Source organism: Lontra canadensis, unplaced genomic scaffold (genome assembly GCF_010015895.1).
Source record: "Lontra canadensis isolate GAN:19392208 unplaced genomic scaffold, GSC_riverotter_1.0 scaffold17, whole genome shotgun sequence".
In the NCBI taxonomy this organism is placed as follows: domain Eukaryota; kingdom Metazoa; phylum Chordata; class Mammalia; order Carnivora; family Mustelidae; genus Lontra; species Lontra canadensis.
The window spans coordinates 14,637,304-14,654,682 of NW_022631011.1; the positions used below are offsets into that span (position 1 = coordinate 14,637,304).

The window sequence follows — 17,379 nt, forward strand, 5'->3', positions numbered from 1 at the left end:
AAGATATGTATTTCTTTTTTTTTTTTTTTTTTATATATATTTTTTCCCCCAGGGGTACAGGTCTGTGAATCTCCACGTTTACAAACTTCACAGCACTCACCATAGCACATACCCTACCCAATGTCCATAACCCCCCCCAACCCCCCTCTGCCCAGCAACCCTCAGTTTGTTTTGTGAGATTAAGAGTCACTTATGGTTTGTCTCCCTCCCAATCCCAACTTGTTTCATTTACTCTTCTCCTACCCCATTAACCCCCCATGTTGCATCTCCTCTCCCTCATATCAGGGAGATCATATGATAGTTGTCTTTCTCTGATTGACTTATTTCGCTAAGCATGATACCCTCTAGTTCCATCCATGTTGTCGCAAATGGCAAGATTTCATTTCTTTTGATGGCTGCATAGTATTCCATTGTATATATATACCACATCTTCTTTATCCATTCGTCTGTTGATGGACATCTAGGTTCTTTCCATAGTTTGGCTATTGTAGACATTGCTGCTATAAACATTCGGGTGCACGTGCCCCTTCGGATCACTACGTTTGTATCTTTAGGGTAAATACCCAGCAGTGCAATTGCTGGGTCATAGGGTAGTTCTATTTTCAACATTTTGAGGAACCTCCATGCTGTTTTCCAGAGTGGTTGCACCAGCTTGCATTCCCACCAACAATGTAGGAGGGTTCCCCTCTCTCCGCATCCTCGCCAGCATCTGTCATTTCCGGACTTGTTAATTTTAGCCATTCTGACTGGTGTGAGGTGGTATCTCATTGTGGTTTTGATTTGTATTTCCCTGATGCCGAGTGATATGGAGCACTTTTTCATGTGTCTGTTGGCCATCTGGATGTCTTCTTTGCAGAAATGTCTGTTCATGTCTTCTGCCCATTTCTTGATGGGATTATTTGTTCTTTGGGTGTTGAGTTTGCTAAGTTCTTTATAGATTCTGGACACTAGCCCTTTATCTGATATGTCGTTTGCAAATATCTTCTCCCATTCTGTCAGTTGTCTTTTGGTTTTGTTAACTGTTTCCTTTGCTGTGCAAAAGCTTTTGATCTTGATAAAATCCCAAGAGTTCATTTTTGCCCTTGCTTCCCTTGCCTTTGGCGATGTTCCTAGGAAGATGTTGCTGCGGCTGAGGTCAAAGAGGTTGCTGCCTGTGTTCTCCTCAAGGATGTTGATGGATTCCTTTCTCACATTGAGGTCCTTCATCCATTTTGAGTCTATTTTCGTGTGTGGTGTAAGGAAATGATCCAATTTCATTTTTCTGCATGTGGCTGTCCAATTTTCCCAACACCATTTATTGAAGAGGCTGTCTTTTTTCCATTGGACATTCTTTCCTGCTTTGTCGAAGATTAGTTGACCATAGAGTTGAGGGTCTATTTCTGGGCTCTCTATTCTGCATGCCTTTAATTTCTTGAGCTCCTATAATATACTAATATAATGTTCTTATCCTCTTGGATTCTTACTTGATGGAGAAATAGACAAGAATCCGTTGTGACAACTGTAAAGAAAATTAAAGCAGGAACAGGGTGGTGGAGTGATTTAGGACTGTGAGGAGGTACTCAGAAGAGGTTTTATCTTCATAGAGATTGAATAGAATGGGGGAGCAAGTTAGGCCAACTTTCCTGCAAATGGAAGAGACACGCATGAGGTGGGAATGGTTTTGGTGATCAAGGCTGGTGCTGTAAGAGGGGAGTGAGTCAGTGGAGATGATATCAGAGCTTCTGGGGTGCCGGTAATCTTGTTTCTTGATCTGGTTGCTGATCACTTGCTGTGTTCAGTTTGTGAAAATTCAGTACACTTGTGATATGTACACTTTTCCATGTGTTACACTAAAAAGTTACAGAAATTGATGTGCACGTTAAAGTCAAGCACATGACAATTTTCTGCCACCAAGCTCCTGTGGAGGGTGGAGAGATTGTCTAACGAGGGTGAGCTGCTACTGGCATTTAGTGGGTAGAGACCGGAGATGTAGCTAAACATCCTATAAGGCACAGGACAGCTTCTCCCAACACATTATCTGGCTCCAAATGACAAAGTGCTGAGGTTCAGAAATCCTGATTTAGAACTTGGGTCTCTGATTGGAAGTTATCTTAATACTCGAGTCAAGAAAGTTTTACAAATTTCAGAGCACTGTAGATTTATGTAAATTTCTCAACTGGTAGCATATTGCAGAGAACATAAATGGAATAACTGACATTTTCTGACTTCTGTCCTCCATCCCCACTCCTTCCCTCTTCGCTTTGAACATTTCCAGCTCTGCAAGTTTGAGTGATGTCCTGTGAGGATGTCGTATAAGGGTTTCAAACATTGGAAAAATGTCTGGACAAGATGATCATTATGGTTTCTCCCAAGTATGAAATCTATACCTTTTTTTCTCACAGGAACTTGGTGACAGGAAAGTGTCATATGCAACATGCCTTTAAGACTGAAGAGGAAAAATAAATTTTTAGTCTCTCTACCTGAAGAAGTAGTGTTTTTAGATGAAACAGAAAAATCCTCCAATACAATTTAGTGAACTTAAAAACAAGTTTTTATTTTTACCATTGGATGCTGTGCATCTTGTTAAAACTGGTCTACCTGGTATCTGGCAAGAATTTTTTTTTTTTTTTTTTTTTTTTTTTTTTGGCAGAGACGAGGGAAAGTCAAACATCACTGCAAAAATACTATTAATCAATGTACTTTTGTTCTCAAGGCTTGCACTCTTAGAGAAGACTTCCTGCTCTAAATCACCTTGATGATATAATAAGCAGAATCCAGGAGGACTTATGAGTCCCTGGATGACAGCTCCCCCTAACTGCTTTGTTTTTGATCTGGAGGAGATGATCTTGAAGCTTTCTTCCATGTTTCTAAGTCAATGGTGAGGTGACCCCTTAAGGTTTAATAACTCAGACCAATAAATATCTTACTACAGATGAACTGTAGAGGGATACAAAGTAGTTCATTTATTTATTTTTAAAGATTTTATTTATTTGATAGAGATAACAAGAAGGCAGAGAGGCAGGCAGAGAGATTGGGGGGGGGGAGGCAGACTCCCCGCTGAGCAGAGAGCCCTACGCAGGGCTTGATCCTAGGACCCCGGGATCATGACCTGAGCTGAAGGCAGAGGCTTAACCCACTGAGCCACCCAGGTGCCCCTATGCTAAGATTCTTCACTGACCGCTTCTGATTAGGGATGCTCTAACATTAGAGCTCCAGAAAGTTTTCTGGCAGTACTGTGTAAGATGAAAGACAGTCTGGACATTAAAGTAATAAGCCAGAGGAGATAGCATGAGGACAAGCATAGGGTAATGGCAGGAGGATGGATGGGTAAAGCCAAACCTTTCAGAGGACCCAACTAATCCTTGGCAATGCCCTGTGTGTGGAGGATACGGGAAGGTGTCAGAGATACTGAAATTTTAAGTCTGGCTAGAGGATGCAATTTTCAGAGCATAGCTTGCAGACATACTAGGCTTAGATCCTGGGGAAAGATATTAGAAAATAAAGAGTAAAGCACTATGGCTCAAAGGGTGGCAAGGGTTACACTCACTCTCTCCTAAAGGTAGCACTCTCTCAGCCTCAGCTGTTACCACCCACTCTGAACCTCCCCTGCCTCCCACTCATATCTGATCTATGTCACGGTGATGTGTGTACAGCATACCCCTCGACAGTGCTGGGCTAGAATGGAGCTAAGAGCTACTGCAGCTTCCTAGAGGTGACAGAACTCCCAGTAGAGTATTATGGAAGCAAAGAAAGGAGATATTTGAAAGAAGAGATGATTAATAGTATTAAAATATGATGATTGACTTAGGTATCTTGCATAACTTTTTAGCTAGCACCTTCAGGGTTTAAAGAGAGTAGATCTCTAAGATGAGAGAGTGGATAAGGGCAATTTAATGTTTTTATTTTTAACTTTTAAAGTACGTTTCACTGAAGAATAATGGATAATATAATATTTTATTAGTTTCAGGTATACAACATAGTGATTTGGTATTTATATACATTATGAAATGATCATCACAGGCCTAGGCAATTAGGAGCTCTCATCATACAAGTTGTTACAATATTATTGACTATATTCTCTATGTACAGGGTAGAGAATATAGTCTTATATATTTTGTAACCAGAAGATTGTACTTCTTAATCCTCCCCTTACCTATTTCATTTACCCTCCCAGCCTCCTCTGGCAACCATCAGTTTTTCTCTTTAAGAGTGCTTCTGTTTCATTTTTTAGATTCTACATATATGTGAGACCATATGGTATTTGTCTTAACCTGTCTGACTTATTTCACTTAGCATAATATCCTCTAGGTCCATCCAAGTTGTTGCAAATGGCAAGATTTCATTCTTTTGTATGGCTGAGTAATATTTCATTACACACACACACACACACACACACACACACACCCTGCATCCATTTATCGATGGACATTTAAGCTGCCTCCATTCCTTGGCTTGCAATGAACATTGGGGTACATACGTATTTTTGGATAAATACCTAGAAGAGGAATTGCCAGATCACATAGTAATTCTATTTTTAACTTTTTGAGGAACCTTCATACTGTTTTCCATAGTGGCTGTACCAATTTACATTCTCAGTCTTGGAGGACTATATGTTTCCAGGAATTTATCCATTTCTTCTAGGTTGTCTATTTGTTGGCATATGAATTGTTCATGTAGTCTCTTGTGATCATTTGTATTTCTGTGGTATTTGTTTTAACATCTCTTTCATTTCTGATTCTATTTGGACCCTTTTTCTATTTTTCTTGATGAGTCTGGCTGAGAGTTTATCAATTCTGTTTATCTTTTCAGAGGTCCAGCTCTCAGTTTCTATTGTTTTTTTTTTTAAATCTCTATTTTTCTGCTCTCATCTTTATTATTTCCTTCCTTCTACTAACTTTGGGCTCTGTTCTTTTTCTAGTTTCCTCTCCCCCTCCTTTTTAAAAAGAATTATTTATTTATTTGAAGAGGGGGTTAGGGAAGAGAGAAATCTTAAGCTGACTACGTGCCCACCTCAGAGCCTGAAGCAGGACTCGATTTCACAACTCTGAGATCATGAGTTGAGCCGAAATCAAAGTCAGATGTTTAACTGACTGAGCCAACCAGGTGCCCCTCTTTTTTTAGTTCCTTTAGGTGTAAGGTTAAATTGTCTATTTGAAATGTCTCTTGTTTCCTGAGGTGGGCTTCCATTGTCGTAAAACTCCCTCTTAGAATTGCTTTTGCTGCATCCCATAGATTTTGGAACATTTTGTTTTCACGTTCATTTGTCCCAAGGTACTTTTTGATTTCCTCTTTGATTTCTTAATTGGCCCAATGCTTGTTTAGTGACATGTTTTAGTGTTTATGTGTTTGTGTCTTTCCCAGTTTTCTTCTTGTCGTTGATGTCTAGTTTCATACCACTGTGGTCAGAAAAAAATGCTTGATAGGATTTCAACCTTAAATTTACTGGGACTTGTTTTGTGGCCTACATTGTGGTCCACCCTGGAGAATGTACCATGTGCACTGGAGAAGAATGTGTCTTCTGCTGTTTTTGGATGCAATGTTCTGTAATAATCTATTAAGTCCATCTGGTCTAAAATGCATCATTCCAGGTCAATGTCTTCTTATTAATTTAAGGTCTAGATGATCTATCCATTGATGTAAGTGGGGTGTTAAAATCCCCTACTGTTACTGTATTACTGTCAATTTCCCAATCTGTGTCTGTTAACATTTGCTTTATACATGTAGGTACTTCTGTGTTGGATGCATATTTACAAGCAATAGGTCTTCTTGTTGAATTGACCCCTTTATCATTATGTGACACCCTTCTCTCTCTCGTTAGACCTTGTTACACCTCTCTCTCTCTTGTTACACCTCTCTCTCTCTTGTTACACCAGTCTATTTTGTCTGATACAAGTATTGCTACCCCAGCTTGCTTTCTGCTTCTATTTACATTGCATATGTTCTGTCTCTTCACTTTCAGTCCGTGTGTGTCTTCAGATCTAAAGTGAATCAGTCACTATAGCTAAATGGATAAAAAAATACCAGGGCCTGCCTATATGCTGCCTATATATGGTATTTGTCTTAACCTGTCTGACAGCATATAGGCAGCATATAGGCAGCATATAGGCAGGCCCTGGTATTTTTTTATCCATTTAGCTACTCCGTGTCTTTGGATTGGGCATTTAGTCCATTTACATTTAAAGTAATTATTGATAGGTATGTATTTATTGCCATTCTGTTAATTGTTTTCTTGTTGTTTTTGTAGTTCTTTGTTCCTTTCTTTTCTTGTTCTCTTGTGATTTGCAATTTTCTTTAGTGTTGTTTGGAATCCTTTCACTTTATTTTTTGTGTATCTATTATAGGTTTTGGTTTATGGTTACTATGAGGTTCATATATAACAACCTATGTACATAGCCATCTATTTTAAGTTGGTGGTCCCTTAAGTTTAAATGCTTTCTAAAAGCACTACACTTTTGCAACCCCCTTGTTTTATGTTTTTTTTTTTTTTTAAGATTTTATTTATTTATTTGACAGAGATCACAAGTAGGCAGAGAGGCAGGCAGAGAGAGAGGCTGAGCAGAGAGCCCGATGGCAGGACTCAATCCCAGGACCCTGAGATTAGGACCTGAGCCGAAGGCAGCGGCCCAACCCACTGAGCCACCAGGCGCCCCCTTGTTTTATGTTTTTGATGTGATATTCTTATTTTGTGCTTTCATTAACTAGCTATTACAGATAGAACTGATTGTAGTATGGTTGTCCTCTTCTACCTATCTTGTTGCTGTCCCCTGTTGTGGAGGCTCTGTTGACCTAATTTCTAGGCACCCTTCACAGGGAATTATTCCCTATACAGTCGCAGATTTGTTGTGTCTATGGGAGGAGGTGAGATCAGGATCTTCCTACACTGCCACCTCCCAGTTTTATTTATTTATTTATTTATTGGTTTGCTTTGTAGGGAACTTCAAAGAATAATGGGATGGAGGTAGTTTAGAATAGGGAGAACCTGAACTCTTTTCTCATTTCATTTCTACCCAAATCTCCCCTCTCATTCTCCAATCAGCCAGGCAGTACCCACTTGACTCATGAGAGAGATTTGGATTTTCAAAAGAGAATAGAGATAAGTAAGATGAATCCCTCATTAGAAGCTCACTATTTGTCTATCACTAAAGCTCATTTATGATTTCAGTTAAGGTTTCTGATTTTTCTATAATTTGGCAGTTTAAAAAAAATCCCTAGTCAATGTGTAATTTTTTCCATATAAATATTTGTATGCCTCATTCATGATTAAACTGTTTTGTAAAATTTAGACCAGTAATTCCCACTCTTATACCTGTCTGATAATTAGATTAGCTGCAAAGTTTCTATCAATACATATTTCTGGACCTCAACCATGGGGATTTTAATTTAGCTCATTAAGTATGTCTAGGATTGGGGAGAATTAGGCCAAATGAATGTGCATAGGTAAGGTGGTAAGAAGAGATATAAGAAGAATGTGATGTGAAGCTGGAGGATGGCAGTGAGGTGTCTAAAAGGCAAGGAATGCCAGAGATAGCTGGCAAACAGCCAAACAGTAGAAAGAGGCAAGGAAGGAAATCTACAGATTTCAGAGGGAACATAGCTCTGCTGACACCTTGACTTCAGACCTCTAACATTTAGAACTGTGAGACAATAAATGTTTACCGTTTTAAGCCACCCAATTTTTGGTACTTTGTTACAGCAGCCCTAGCAAACTAATACACCAGTAGATATGACTGTTCATAATACAATTTACCACTGAATCCTTAAAATGTAGTTTGGTTTTTAAAAACAAGCTTAATTAGTCAAAGGCAAAACGGAGGCAACCATCAGAAAATCTCCCCCTCTTTAGCAGTCTGCCCTCTTTAGCAGTCTGGTGAAGCCTATGGAACCTTTTTCAGAATAATACTTTGAAATTTATAAAATAAAAAAAAAACATTGGATTATGAATGAATTCCATTACACTGAAGTGGTCAGAATTTAAGAAACATCAATTTGCGATGTAGTGACATCATTCTTCATTATCAATACATTAACAATAAGATTTAGAAGTCTATTAGTGATGAGAACAAATGGTATTTTCAGGTAACTATAGTATGACATGACAATATTTGTGACAAAGTCACAGGTACTGCTAATGCTAAGGCAGTGTCGTTCTTAGACTCATGATTTAGAGAAATGCTAAATTTCAGGTAGAGATTAGTAAACATAGATATGTAATTTATTCCCAGCCATGTCTAAGGACCCTCTGAATTCTATCTGTGGAGCATTTGGTGTTGGGTAGGTCTCAGGTAAAACACTTTTGAAGAGGAAAGACTGTCATGAAATTGTTTCTATTTTCCATTTTGATAGAGTTGGCCTAAATGACTGTGTGATAGTTGTGTGGGTGCCACTCAGTATCTCCTTCCTTGTGTGTCTCCCTGGACTGCAAAGGAAAGCTAAAGACCACAGGTTAGATTCCCTTGCAGCTACAAAGTTCAAACCGTGATTTAGGTTCAATCAATCAGCTTTTACATAAGATCTGAAAGAAGGAAGTGAAGTAGAAGCTATATGCATACTGGCAAGCCTAGTATGTAGTTGCAGTTGCGTTTTTGCCCCAATCTTACTACTGTCTCAGTGCCTACCATTAGATTAATGGGTGCCAAGAGGCAGGGTCCTGGTACATTTAGTTGGCATGCCTCCCAGTAAACATGGCATGGTTCTGGACCTGGCAGCAAAAGTAGCATCCAGATCAAGGCAATTTCTGCATTGTGGGATTGGCAGTGGTGGTTTCTGATCACAGGAGAGACGGCAACTCCCTAAGTGCTTGGGTTTGGCTGTGTGGCTTGGAAGTCATTACTGACAACTCAAAATGAAGTCTGTTTCCTCAATCCTTTCTATACTCATGCAATCAACTTACTGCCCTGAAATATATCCCTTCTTGCTTTAACTAGCTAGAATCAATTCTGTTATCTGTAACTGAACTCCGACCCATACAGAATACAATTTATATTCCCTTCTATAAAAGACTCATTTCCTCAAGAACTCCTTCTGACAGATGAGTTGCTTTCCATTCTTTACCAAAGAGTAAACTTTCAACTTCAAACACTGGGGGCGGGGGACGGACACGGGACTGTCCATTGTTCTTTGACCAAAGATAAACATACTCAAATTTATATCACAAAAAGCATAACAGGGTCACCTGGGTGGCTCAGTGGGTTAAGCCTCTGCCTTTGGCTCAGGTCATGATGGAGGCCTAATCAGGCTCTCTGCTCAGCAGGGAGCCTGCTTACGCTCTCTCTCTGCCTACTTGTTATCTCTGTCCGTCAAATAAATAAATAAAATCTTAAAAAAAAAACAGAAAATACAAAGAATAGTCTAGAATCTGTTCCAGTTCAGTTAGTTATAATCACTTCATAAAGAAGTCAATTATTGCCTGATAGAGTAAAAACACTGGATTGCTAAAACAAAATATGCATAAATTATTAGCTATTTCTCCAAAAATATACATAACTTGGCCTGCTTGGTATAACATTTGAGAATTAAGGCAGTTCTATTCCTATGTGAAAGGAATTTAATATTTAACCCTCAGGGTAAGCCAGGTGCTATGTTAGATTGGTATCCTACCTAGTCAGGAGGTATCACAATGAGGGAATTAGTTGCTCTATTATTCCAGAGGCCAGTTACAGTAAAGTTTTATTAACAAAATGAACTTGACTGAAAACTACCTCAAGACTTCAGCAAAATGAAATGGATAAACAGAGCATGAAAATGAATTGGTGTGCCAAAGGTCTGGAGGTCTTAATTATGCTATTCCAGTGAGACTTCCTGGATTGGATTAGTTATCTTTTTTTTTTTCCCTGTGATATACACACATACACAAAACAGGAAAAAATATATATTAACATAATTAACGAGTATTAATACTATTAAATAAATATATATGTATGTGTGTGTAATAAATAAATATATATATATGTATATATATACACACATATATGTGTGTGTGTGTGTGTGTGTGTGTATTTTTTTTTCCCCCTCCATTGCAATTCTGGGAGAGAGGGAAGGTACTCTTCTGGAAGTTAGAACTTTAATTAATTAATTTGTAAAAGATTTTATTTCTATGAGAAGAAGAGGGAGACAGAGTGTGAGAATGAGCAGTGGGGAGCCACAGGCAGAGGGAGAAGCTGACTCTCAGCTTAGCATCCCACTCTTAGCCCCGATTTGGGGCTGGGTCCCAAGACCCTGGGATCCTGACCTATGACTTTAGCCCAAGGCAAACGCTTAACCCACTGAGCCCTGCAGGTGCCCCGGAAGTTAGAAATTTAAATACAGAGAATGAACTTGTGTTGTTTTTAATGAATTTTAACCATTATATAAGAAACCTGAGTATGACTTTGTATCTAATCTCTCTGAACATATTTAAGTCTCAGGAAGGTGAGCCTGCACTTACATTAGGAGAATAACTCACTTTATCAAAACCCATTTAGCGAAGCCCCACACATTTCTTAGCCATGTGCAATTCCTTTACCAAACAGAGAAAAGATACTTAAAATGTAATCGGAGCACTGAAACCAAGCATAAGAAATGTAGCTCTAGAGACCCAACACTATTTTCCAGTGGTTCAAGCCCTTTTCGTTAATAAAGTCTGAAACTCCAAGGTGACTGTGCCGCCGCACTTCGGTTTGTCACCTTTTAAAATGAAGAAAAAAAAATCTTCGAACTATTACATATGTTCATTATCTTTAACACCCGGAAACAGCTCTAGAACAGCAACTTTGTGAACTTTAGGTTAAAACTACCTTTATGTGGGTGATTTTGACCGCAACGTGGCTTTAACAACAACAACAACAACAACATTAAACTCTGTAAGATGCGTTTTTAGAAAACCCTATCTGGGCCCTTTGCAGCCGGCCAGGAATCAAGGCCCTCCTCGGGTTTCTCCGGCTCACTGACGCGGCCCGGACGGTGGAGAACCGCCCGAACCCGCACGAAGGCGCGGCCGCTGTCTCCCCTGCGTCCATGTTGCCCGTCGGAGGGAGAAGACTGCAAACAAAGCCCGGATCTCCAGGAAAGGTGCTCCGGGCCCACGACACCCACGGACCACAGCCAGAAGAGGCGCTAGGGCCGGGGTGTGGCGGCCAGCAAAGCAGAACTTCAGGCGGTTTCCCACACGCCCGCGGAGACCCAGCGACTTTTCCGAAGCCTCGAGGTTCGGGCTCGCCACAGCCTGCCCAGCCCTTCCCCACCTCGGGGCACAAAGAAGGAGCGCCCGGCGCCGGGCTCCGCTCAGGCGCAGGCGGACAGGTCAGGGCGCGAGCCCGGCGCCCGCCCGCGCCCGCGCCCGCGCCCTCGCCCGCCCGGGGCGCCGCGTCCCCGCTGCCGGCACTTACCAGGAGAAGCAGCGCGGCGCCCTCCGCACTCCGCGCCATCGCGCCCCCGCCTCCGCCGCGCCCTCGCCTCGGGCCGCTCGCCCCGCTCTCACCACCGGCTCCCCCGCGTCCCCGCCAGCGCGCCCTCGGCCCCGCCCCGAAGCACCCGCCCCGAGGGCCGCTCTCCGCGGCCGCCGCGCCGCCCTACCCAGGGGCGCGGTGCCAGGTGCGGCCGCCGCGAGGAAGATGGAACCGTGAGCCCGCCCGAGCTGCAGGCGCCCGAGGTGGGAATTCCTTAGAGGAGGGAGGCGCGCGGTGGACTCCCGCCCCTCGTCGCACACGCACCTGGGACCGTGACGTCCCTGGGCTGGGGACTTTGGGTGGCAGGTCCCGCCCCGCCGTCCTGTCCCTCTCGGTCCCTTCCTCTCAGGAGAGTGGCCGGGACTTAGGGAGGCTCTGGGTCACCTGGTGGGACTCGGCCTGAGCAGCCCCAGAGCAGCGCGGGCCACGCGACCCCGGCCCCGGCCCAAGGGCAAAGCCGGCTCTCGGCAGCCAGACCTTTGGTGTCCAGCGAGCGCCCCCGTCCGCCCGAGGCTGCTCAGGAGTCCAGCGCTTTGTGAAAGTGCTCCGGGCCCGGAGCTCAGGTGGCGCCAAGGAGACGTGGCTCGGGCACCTGTGTCCTCACTGCAGGCAGGGGAGCCTGGGCCTGCTTTCAGAGAGCTCGGGTTCTGGAGCAGTATTTAGGTGGCTGGCTCCGTGAAGGCTTCTCGGTTCTTCCCAATGCCCTTTCATTGGTTTCAACAGGTTTGCAGTTTATCTGGTTAAGAGAGAAACAGAAAAATCACAGGTGATCTAAAGGGACAGTCCTTTGACTCCTTGTTAACTAGACACAGGTAGGAGAATATTCTAGAGGTGTTAAGGGGAAGATAGACTTCGATATGTTTTACAAAATCTCTTACACAAAAAATAACTAGAGGTCAGAATCCTTGCTGCAGTAGTTACTAGCCGTGTGACCTGGACAACCTTTCTGTGCCTTAGTTCCAGATCTGTTTAATGGGATTAATAATAGCACCCAACACGGAAACTGTTGTGAAGATTAAATCAGAAAATCCATGGGAAGCCTTCTGCGGTGTTTAGTACATCAGGTTCAATAAATGTAGTTTTTAGTAATATAATTGATAGTGTAAATGTTAAGTTGAACTCTTCTTAATTAAACAGAGACAACGGAATCAGCACCAGGCTAGGAAACGTCTAAGAAAGGTTAACTATTGCTGTTGGCGTAGTGGAAGAGCCTATAAATGTATAAAGGATGTGGTATGCTGCTAGAAAGAGAAGTTTGGCATTCAGTTTGAACACAATAGCAGAGTTCCTTCTGTGGTCAAAAGTGCCCTCCTGTTTCTCTCCCAGTTTATCCTACCCTTTTCTCCCCAGCCCTATCTTGCCAGTTTTTCAGGTCCAGTAGATTTGGCATCTCCTCTTTATTCCCTTTCTTCCCTAGCTGCCAAGGACCACTCCGTCTTTGAATGGAGAAAACCATACTCTCCTCTGTTTGGTTAGGGCTTAACTGCTGAGTGACTTCTCTCATAGTATTATTTAAGTGTTAGTGACTAAGTTAGCAGAGGACTAACTTTCTAGGAAAAGTGTGTTTAGTTTTCCACTGTGTTTCCAGTGCCTAGAACAGTGCTGAGTACCAGGGAGACTCTTAAGCATTGGGTGCATAATTAAATCAGGAGAGAAGTATGTCTTCTAGTTTCCATTCCTTTCTCTTGAGCTAGATGTGGGTGGTAGCACGTTGGTGATAATTCTCATTCCCCATCACTCTGGGAAAACTCCTAAATAAACAAGGCAGGCTTTACCAAAACACTTTCACAAATCAACCCTGGAGACTGTATATAAATCCTACCTAAAATTAGTGCTCTTGTACCTGAGTCCTATGGGCAAGTATTTATGCCTCATTATTGAGAGTTTGGTTTCTGTTTAGTAATGAACAGAACTGTAGCTTCCAGAATAAGAAATAGCTAAAGCAAATTTTATTTCTGTTGGATTGTTCAGCTCCCTCAGAGGCTGACAAAGTCAGTTTCAATATTGTATTCTTTTATAAGACATTTACTCCAAGGCTTTGAGAGAAGGTGTGAATACATGTATTACCCAGTACCATTGTATGTCATTCTTAAAATCATTCCCCTTTAAAAATTCTGAAACTTATGACTCATTGAGTTAAAGGCAGTTGTTCAGAGTCAAACACAGCTAGTACTCTAGCTCCTGACTTCTTTCTCCTGGCATGAGAGTAAATCTATTTTGTAAATCTCTGTACACAGGAGCAAATACCATTACCGACAAAGCACTTGAGTGCCTTAAAATAAATTGAGTGTTAACAAGGTGTGAAAGATTTAACTTACAGGGTTTTCCCCCTAAATTAGTTGAACATTATAGTAAATGTACTTTTCTTAAAACATGTACTTATTAAAAAAATAACAAAAACATGTACTTACAATGTATCAGTGTGAATTATACTTTGTGCAAATAATTAATATCTAGAGATATTCAAAATACCTACCTGAGTTATGCTTCTCATAATACTTTTGTTTACACATACACACAGATGAGAATGAGTTTTAAGTGATTGGCTTATTAGAGTCATCTCTTAATATTACCTAAAACATAAAAATTTTGTAGAAACAAAAACTAGTGTGTCCTTTATCTACTATCACTGGCTCTTTACTCCCGCATGTTGCAACATCAAGGAACACTTTATGCATCAGGCCTTCTTGGGAAGTAGTTTGACAGATGTCTGGTCCTTTAAATCTACTGAAAATCTCAGTGCATGTGTTAGAATTCATGTCAAAGAGATGAGAGCTAAGTTGGGCAATTTCTGATTTCTAAATTATAATATATGGCCATTACAACATAAAAATGGTCCTTATGATCAGGAGGCTTATTAACAGGACATCTATATAAAAGGTATGTAGATACAAGAGAAAATATGAAATACCGCTACATAATGTGAAAAGGGCAGAAAAAGAAGGAATCTCTTTCCTGGTATCACTCCACTCATTTATTCGTTAATTTATTCAACATTTAGTTTGTCCCTGTTCACCAAACATTTCATTTGCATTTTATTGGGAATATACAAAGATAAATAAGTATTTCTTCATCCCAAGAAACACAAATAAGTACTTATGAAATAATATAACTACAGAACTTATAAACTATTATAAACGCAGTGGTCAGACTATATGCAGGGTATAATGCAAACCTAGGATTTGCATAGTCCCAAATTCACACTGAAGACCATGATATTAGAGAAGGTTTTCAGGAGGGACTGTGGGGGTGGTGTGGTGAGTGGATTCTTAAAGGATGAGTAATTGTGAAGGAGGCACTGAACCCACCAGGACAGAGTAACTCAAAACATAGACACTGTTGGTGGGAAGAAACCATTCTTTTAACCACATTAACACAAACAAGGGAGTCAGAAGTAAAAGCTTTTTTTTTTTTTTCCAGTGAAAATTGTATTGAGATATTAGAGCAATATCTGATTAGAAAAGTCTAGCAAGTAGTTTGAAATGAGAAGGAAAATGCAATTGCATGTAGATTTAGGAGGCAGAAACAGTCACCTAATTTTCTTTCTTTCTCCATCCTTTTCTTATTGTCTGTCCCCCTGTTAAATGCTATGGCTTTTGAATTCTTTTCCTTTCCTTCTTACTTGGTACTGAGATGATTCTATAGGCACTCTCTTTGTGCAGGCTTTCACTCCTGAGCTTCTACCATGCGAATATTACCATTTGGATATTTCATGGGGACCTCAAAATACCATAATAATTTTGTAGGGATGTCAAACTAACATACTGACCAAAAAAGATTTTGGCAATCCCTGTACACCCCTCCAGTTCAAGCCTACGACTTCCTTAGATGCCTCTCACATGCTTTGTCAGCTTGGCCACCCAAGCCAAGAACACGAGAGTCATTCCCAATTCAACTTTTTCCATACTCTCCATCTGCAGTTAGTTACCTTTCCCTTCATTTTCTGGGCTGCTGTTTGAAATGATTCATACAACCTTTGTAGCAGCGATCACATTGTGGCTCCTGGTGATTTCACCCATGTCTGCTACTCCACCCATTTCTCTTTCTCTCAAGACTGTTAGTACTTAGAAAGCAGAGGCCATACCTTATTCATAGTGGACCCAACCCCTCATATCCAGCAAATATTTAGTGATCAATAAAGATTTGTTTAACTAAGCCCATGTAGTAGAAGGAACTGATTATAAGTAAAAAGCAGGATTATAAGGGAAGGTGTTTGAAAAATGCACTGTGAACGAATTAATGGTGGATCTGGTCAGAAAACGTTGGTCTGGGATTGTGTGTGTGTGTGTGTGTGTGTGTGTGTGATGTGCACAGGCATATATGCATGCACACATATACACACATGTGTGTTGGTCTATGTATGTGTGTTTTCCCCAACCACACTGCAGCTCAAGAACAGAAGAAGGATGGCAGGTGGTGATGTGAGTTAGGGCTACAGAGTGGCCTGGCTGATAGTGAAGACGTGTGTCAGTATACACATGGAACTGAGTGTAGCACAAGGGGATGGACAGGATGAAGCTGGAGGAGTTTAGGGGACAGTTGAGAAGACAGTGTGTTACATTGGATATGGAGACATGGGAGAGGATCCTGCTGCCCCTTAATCCTGGGGAAGGAGGACTGGTCCTTTTCCACAGAAGACAAGGCAGGAGCGACATCACAGACACTAGAGTCAGGATGTTGAGATTCTCTCTTTTTTTTTTTTTTTTTTTTTCACCCTCCCCACGATGTTGAGATTCTCATGGACTTCCCAGTTAGATGGATCAAGAGCCACCTCCACCTTGGGCAGTGAGAGATGGGAACTGGCCAACTTGGAGTGGAGGATGGCTTTATTTCCTTTCTGAACTAGAACTAACAGAGTAATAATCAAAGCCTAGCAGACTGTAAGCCCTGTGGTCTAGCACGGAGAAGCCAGCATGTCCTTAATGAACAGTCACCACGCTCTGGAGCAGCAGCAGTCAGCTCTGAGAGCACAGCTTCTGACACCAACACACTGAAAGAGTGAGAGCCCCATGCAGTGAGTCACAGTGTCTAACAGAGCTGATCCCCCCAGGCTCCTCCTTGTGAGTCAATATATGGGACTGGCTGGAGGCAAAGTCCCTGAACCAGATAGTGGAAGGAGATCCTTAACATTGTTCACAGGGCAGAGGAGAATTGGTGGGGGATGCTGCAATTGCAAAATGCTATTTGGCTCAGCCAGAAAACCAAAATTACCCACTCTTGGGTCTAAGTAGAGTACTGATGATGTCTTTTTTTTTTTTTTTTTTAAGATTTTATTTATTCACTTGACAGAGAGATAGAGAGCATAAGTAAGCAGAGCAGCAGGCAGAGGGAGAGAGAGAAGCAGGCTCTCTGCTGAGCAGGGAGCCCGATGGGGGACTCGATCCCAGGACCCTGGAATCAAGACCTGAGCCAAAGACAGCTGCTTAACCCACTGAACCACACAGGTGCCCCAAGTACTGATGATATCTTAAGAGATTTTTTCTTTTTTTTCTTTTTTTTAAGATCTTATTTATTTGATAGAGATAGAGAGATCAGAAGTAGGCAGAGAGAGAGAGGGAAGCAGGCTCCCCGCCAAGCAGAGAGCCCGATGCAGGGCTCAATCCCAGGACGCTGAAATCATGACCTGAGCCAAAGGCAGAGGCTTAACCCCCTGAGCCACCCAGGCGCCCCAAGAGATTTTTTTTTTTTTTTTTTAATGAATCACACTAGTTTTAAAATGTGATAGGACTATAATAATGCTGGATCACAGTGTGCCCAAAGAAGTGGTGTCTAGAAAGGCTCAGCAAGCCGCTGGTGTCCCATCAGAAGGCCCTCCCTCCCAATGACTAACGTCTGGAATCCTCTAGCTGAAGGTGCCCTTAGCCGTTACAGGCATCGTACTGCGAGGGCAGCATGTTAATCTCTCATTGGTCATTTACACGGTAACAGACACCACAGATTGAACAGGTATGCTCCACCTCCGAGTCTTGGAGCTCTC

The 17,379-nt window shown here is 41.8% G+C and overlaps 1 protein-coding gene and 1 long non-coding RNA gene across 3 annotated transcripts in view; one reads left to right on the forward strand and one right to left on the reverse strand.

Moving 5' to 3' along the window:
* Window positions 1–11,422, reverse strand: part of DSG2 (desmoglein 2) — a 43,713-nt gene extending 32,291 nt beyond the window's left edge. The window contains exon 1 of the mRNA XM_032859699.1: window positions 11,343–11,422. Within this exon, the coding sequence (XP_032715590.1) occupies window positions 11,343–11,381 (39 nt within the window). The 5' untranslated portion in view covers window positions 11,382–11,422. The remainder of the gene's footprint in view (window positions 1–11,342) is intronic.
* Window positions 11,423–11,504: 82 nt separating this feature from the next.
* LOC116868913 overlaps window positions 11,505–17,379 on the forward strand; it is a 52,145-nt gene continuing 46,270 nt past the window's right edge. For both annotated transcript variants that reach the window (XR_004382913.1, XR_004382914.1), the window contains exon 1: window positions 11,505–11,605. This is a non-coding gene — a long non-coding RNA (uncharacterized LOC116868913). The remainder of the gene's footprint in view (window positions 11,606–17,379) is intronic.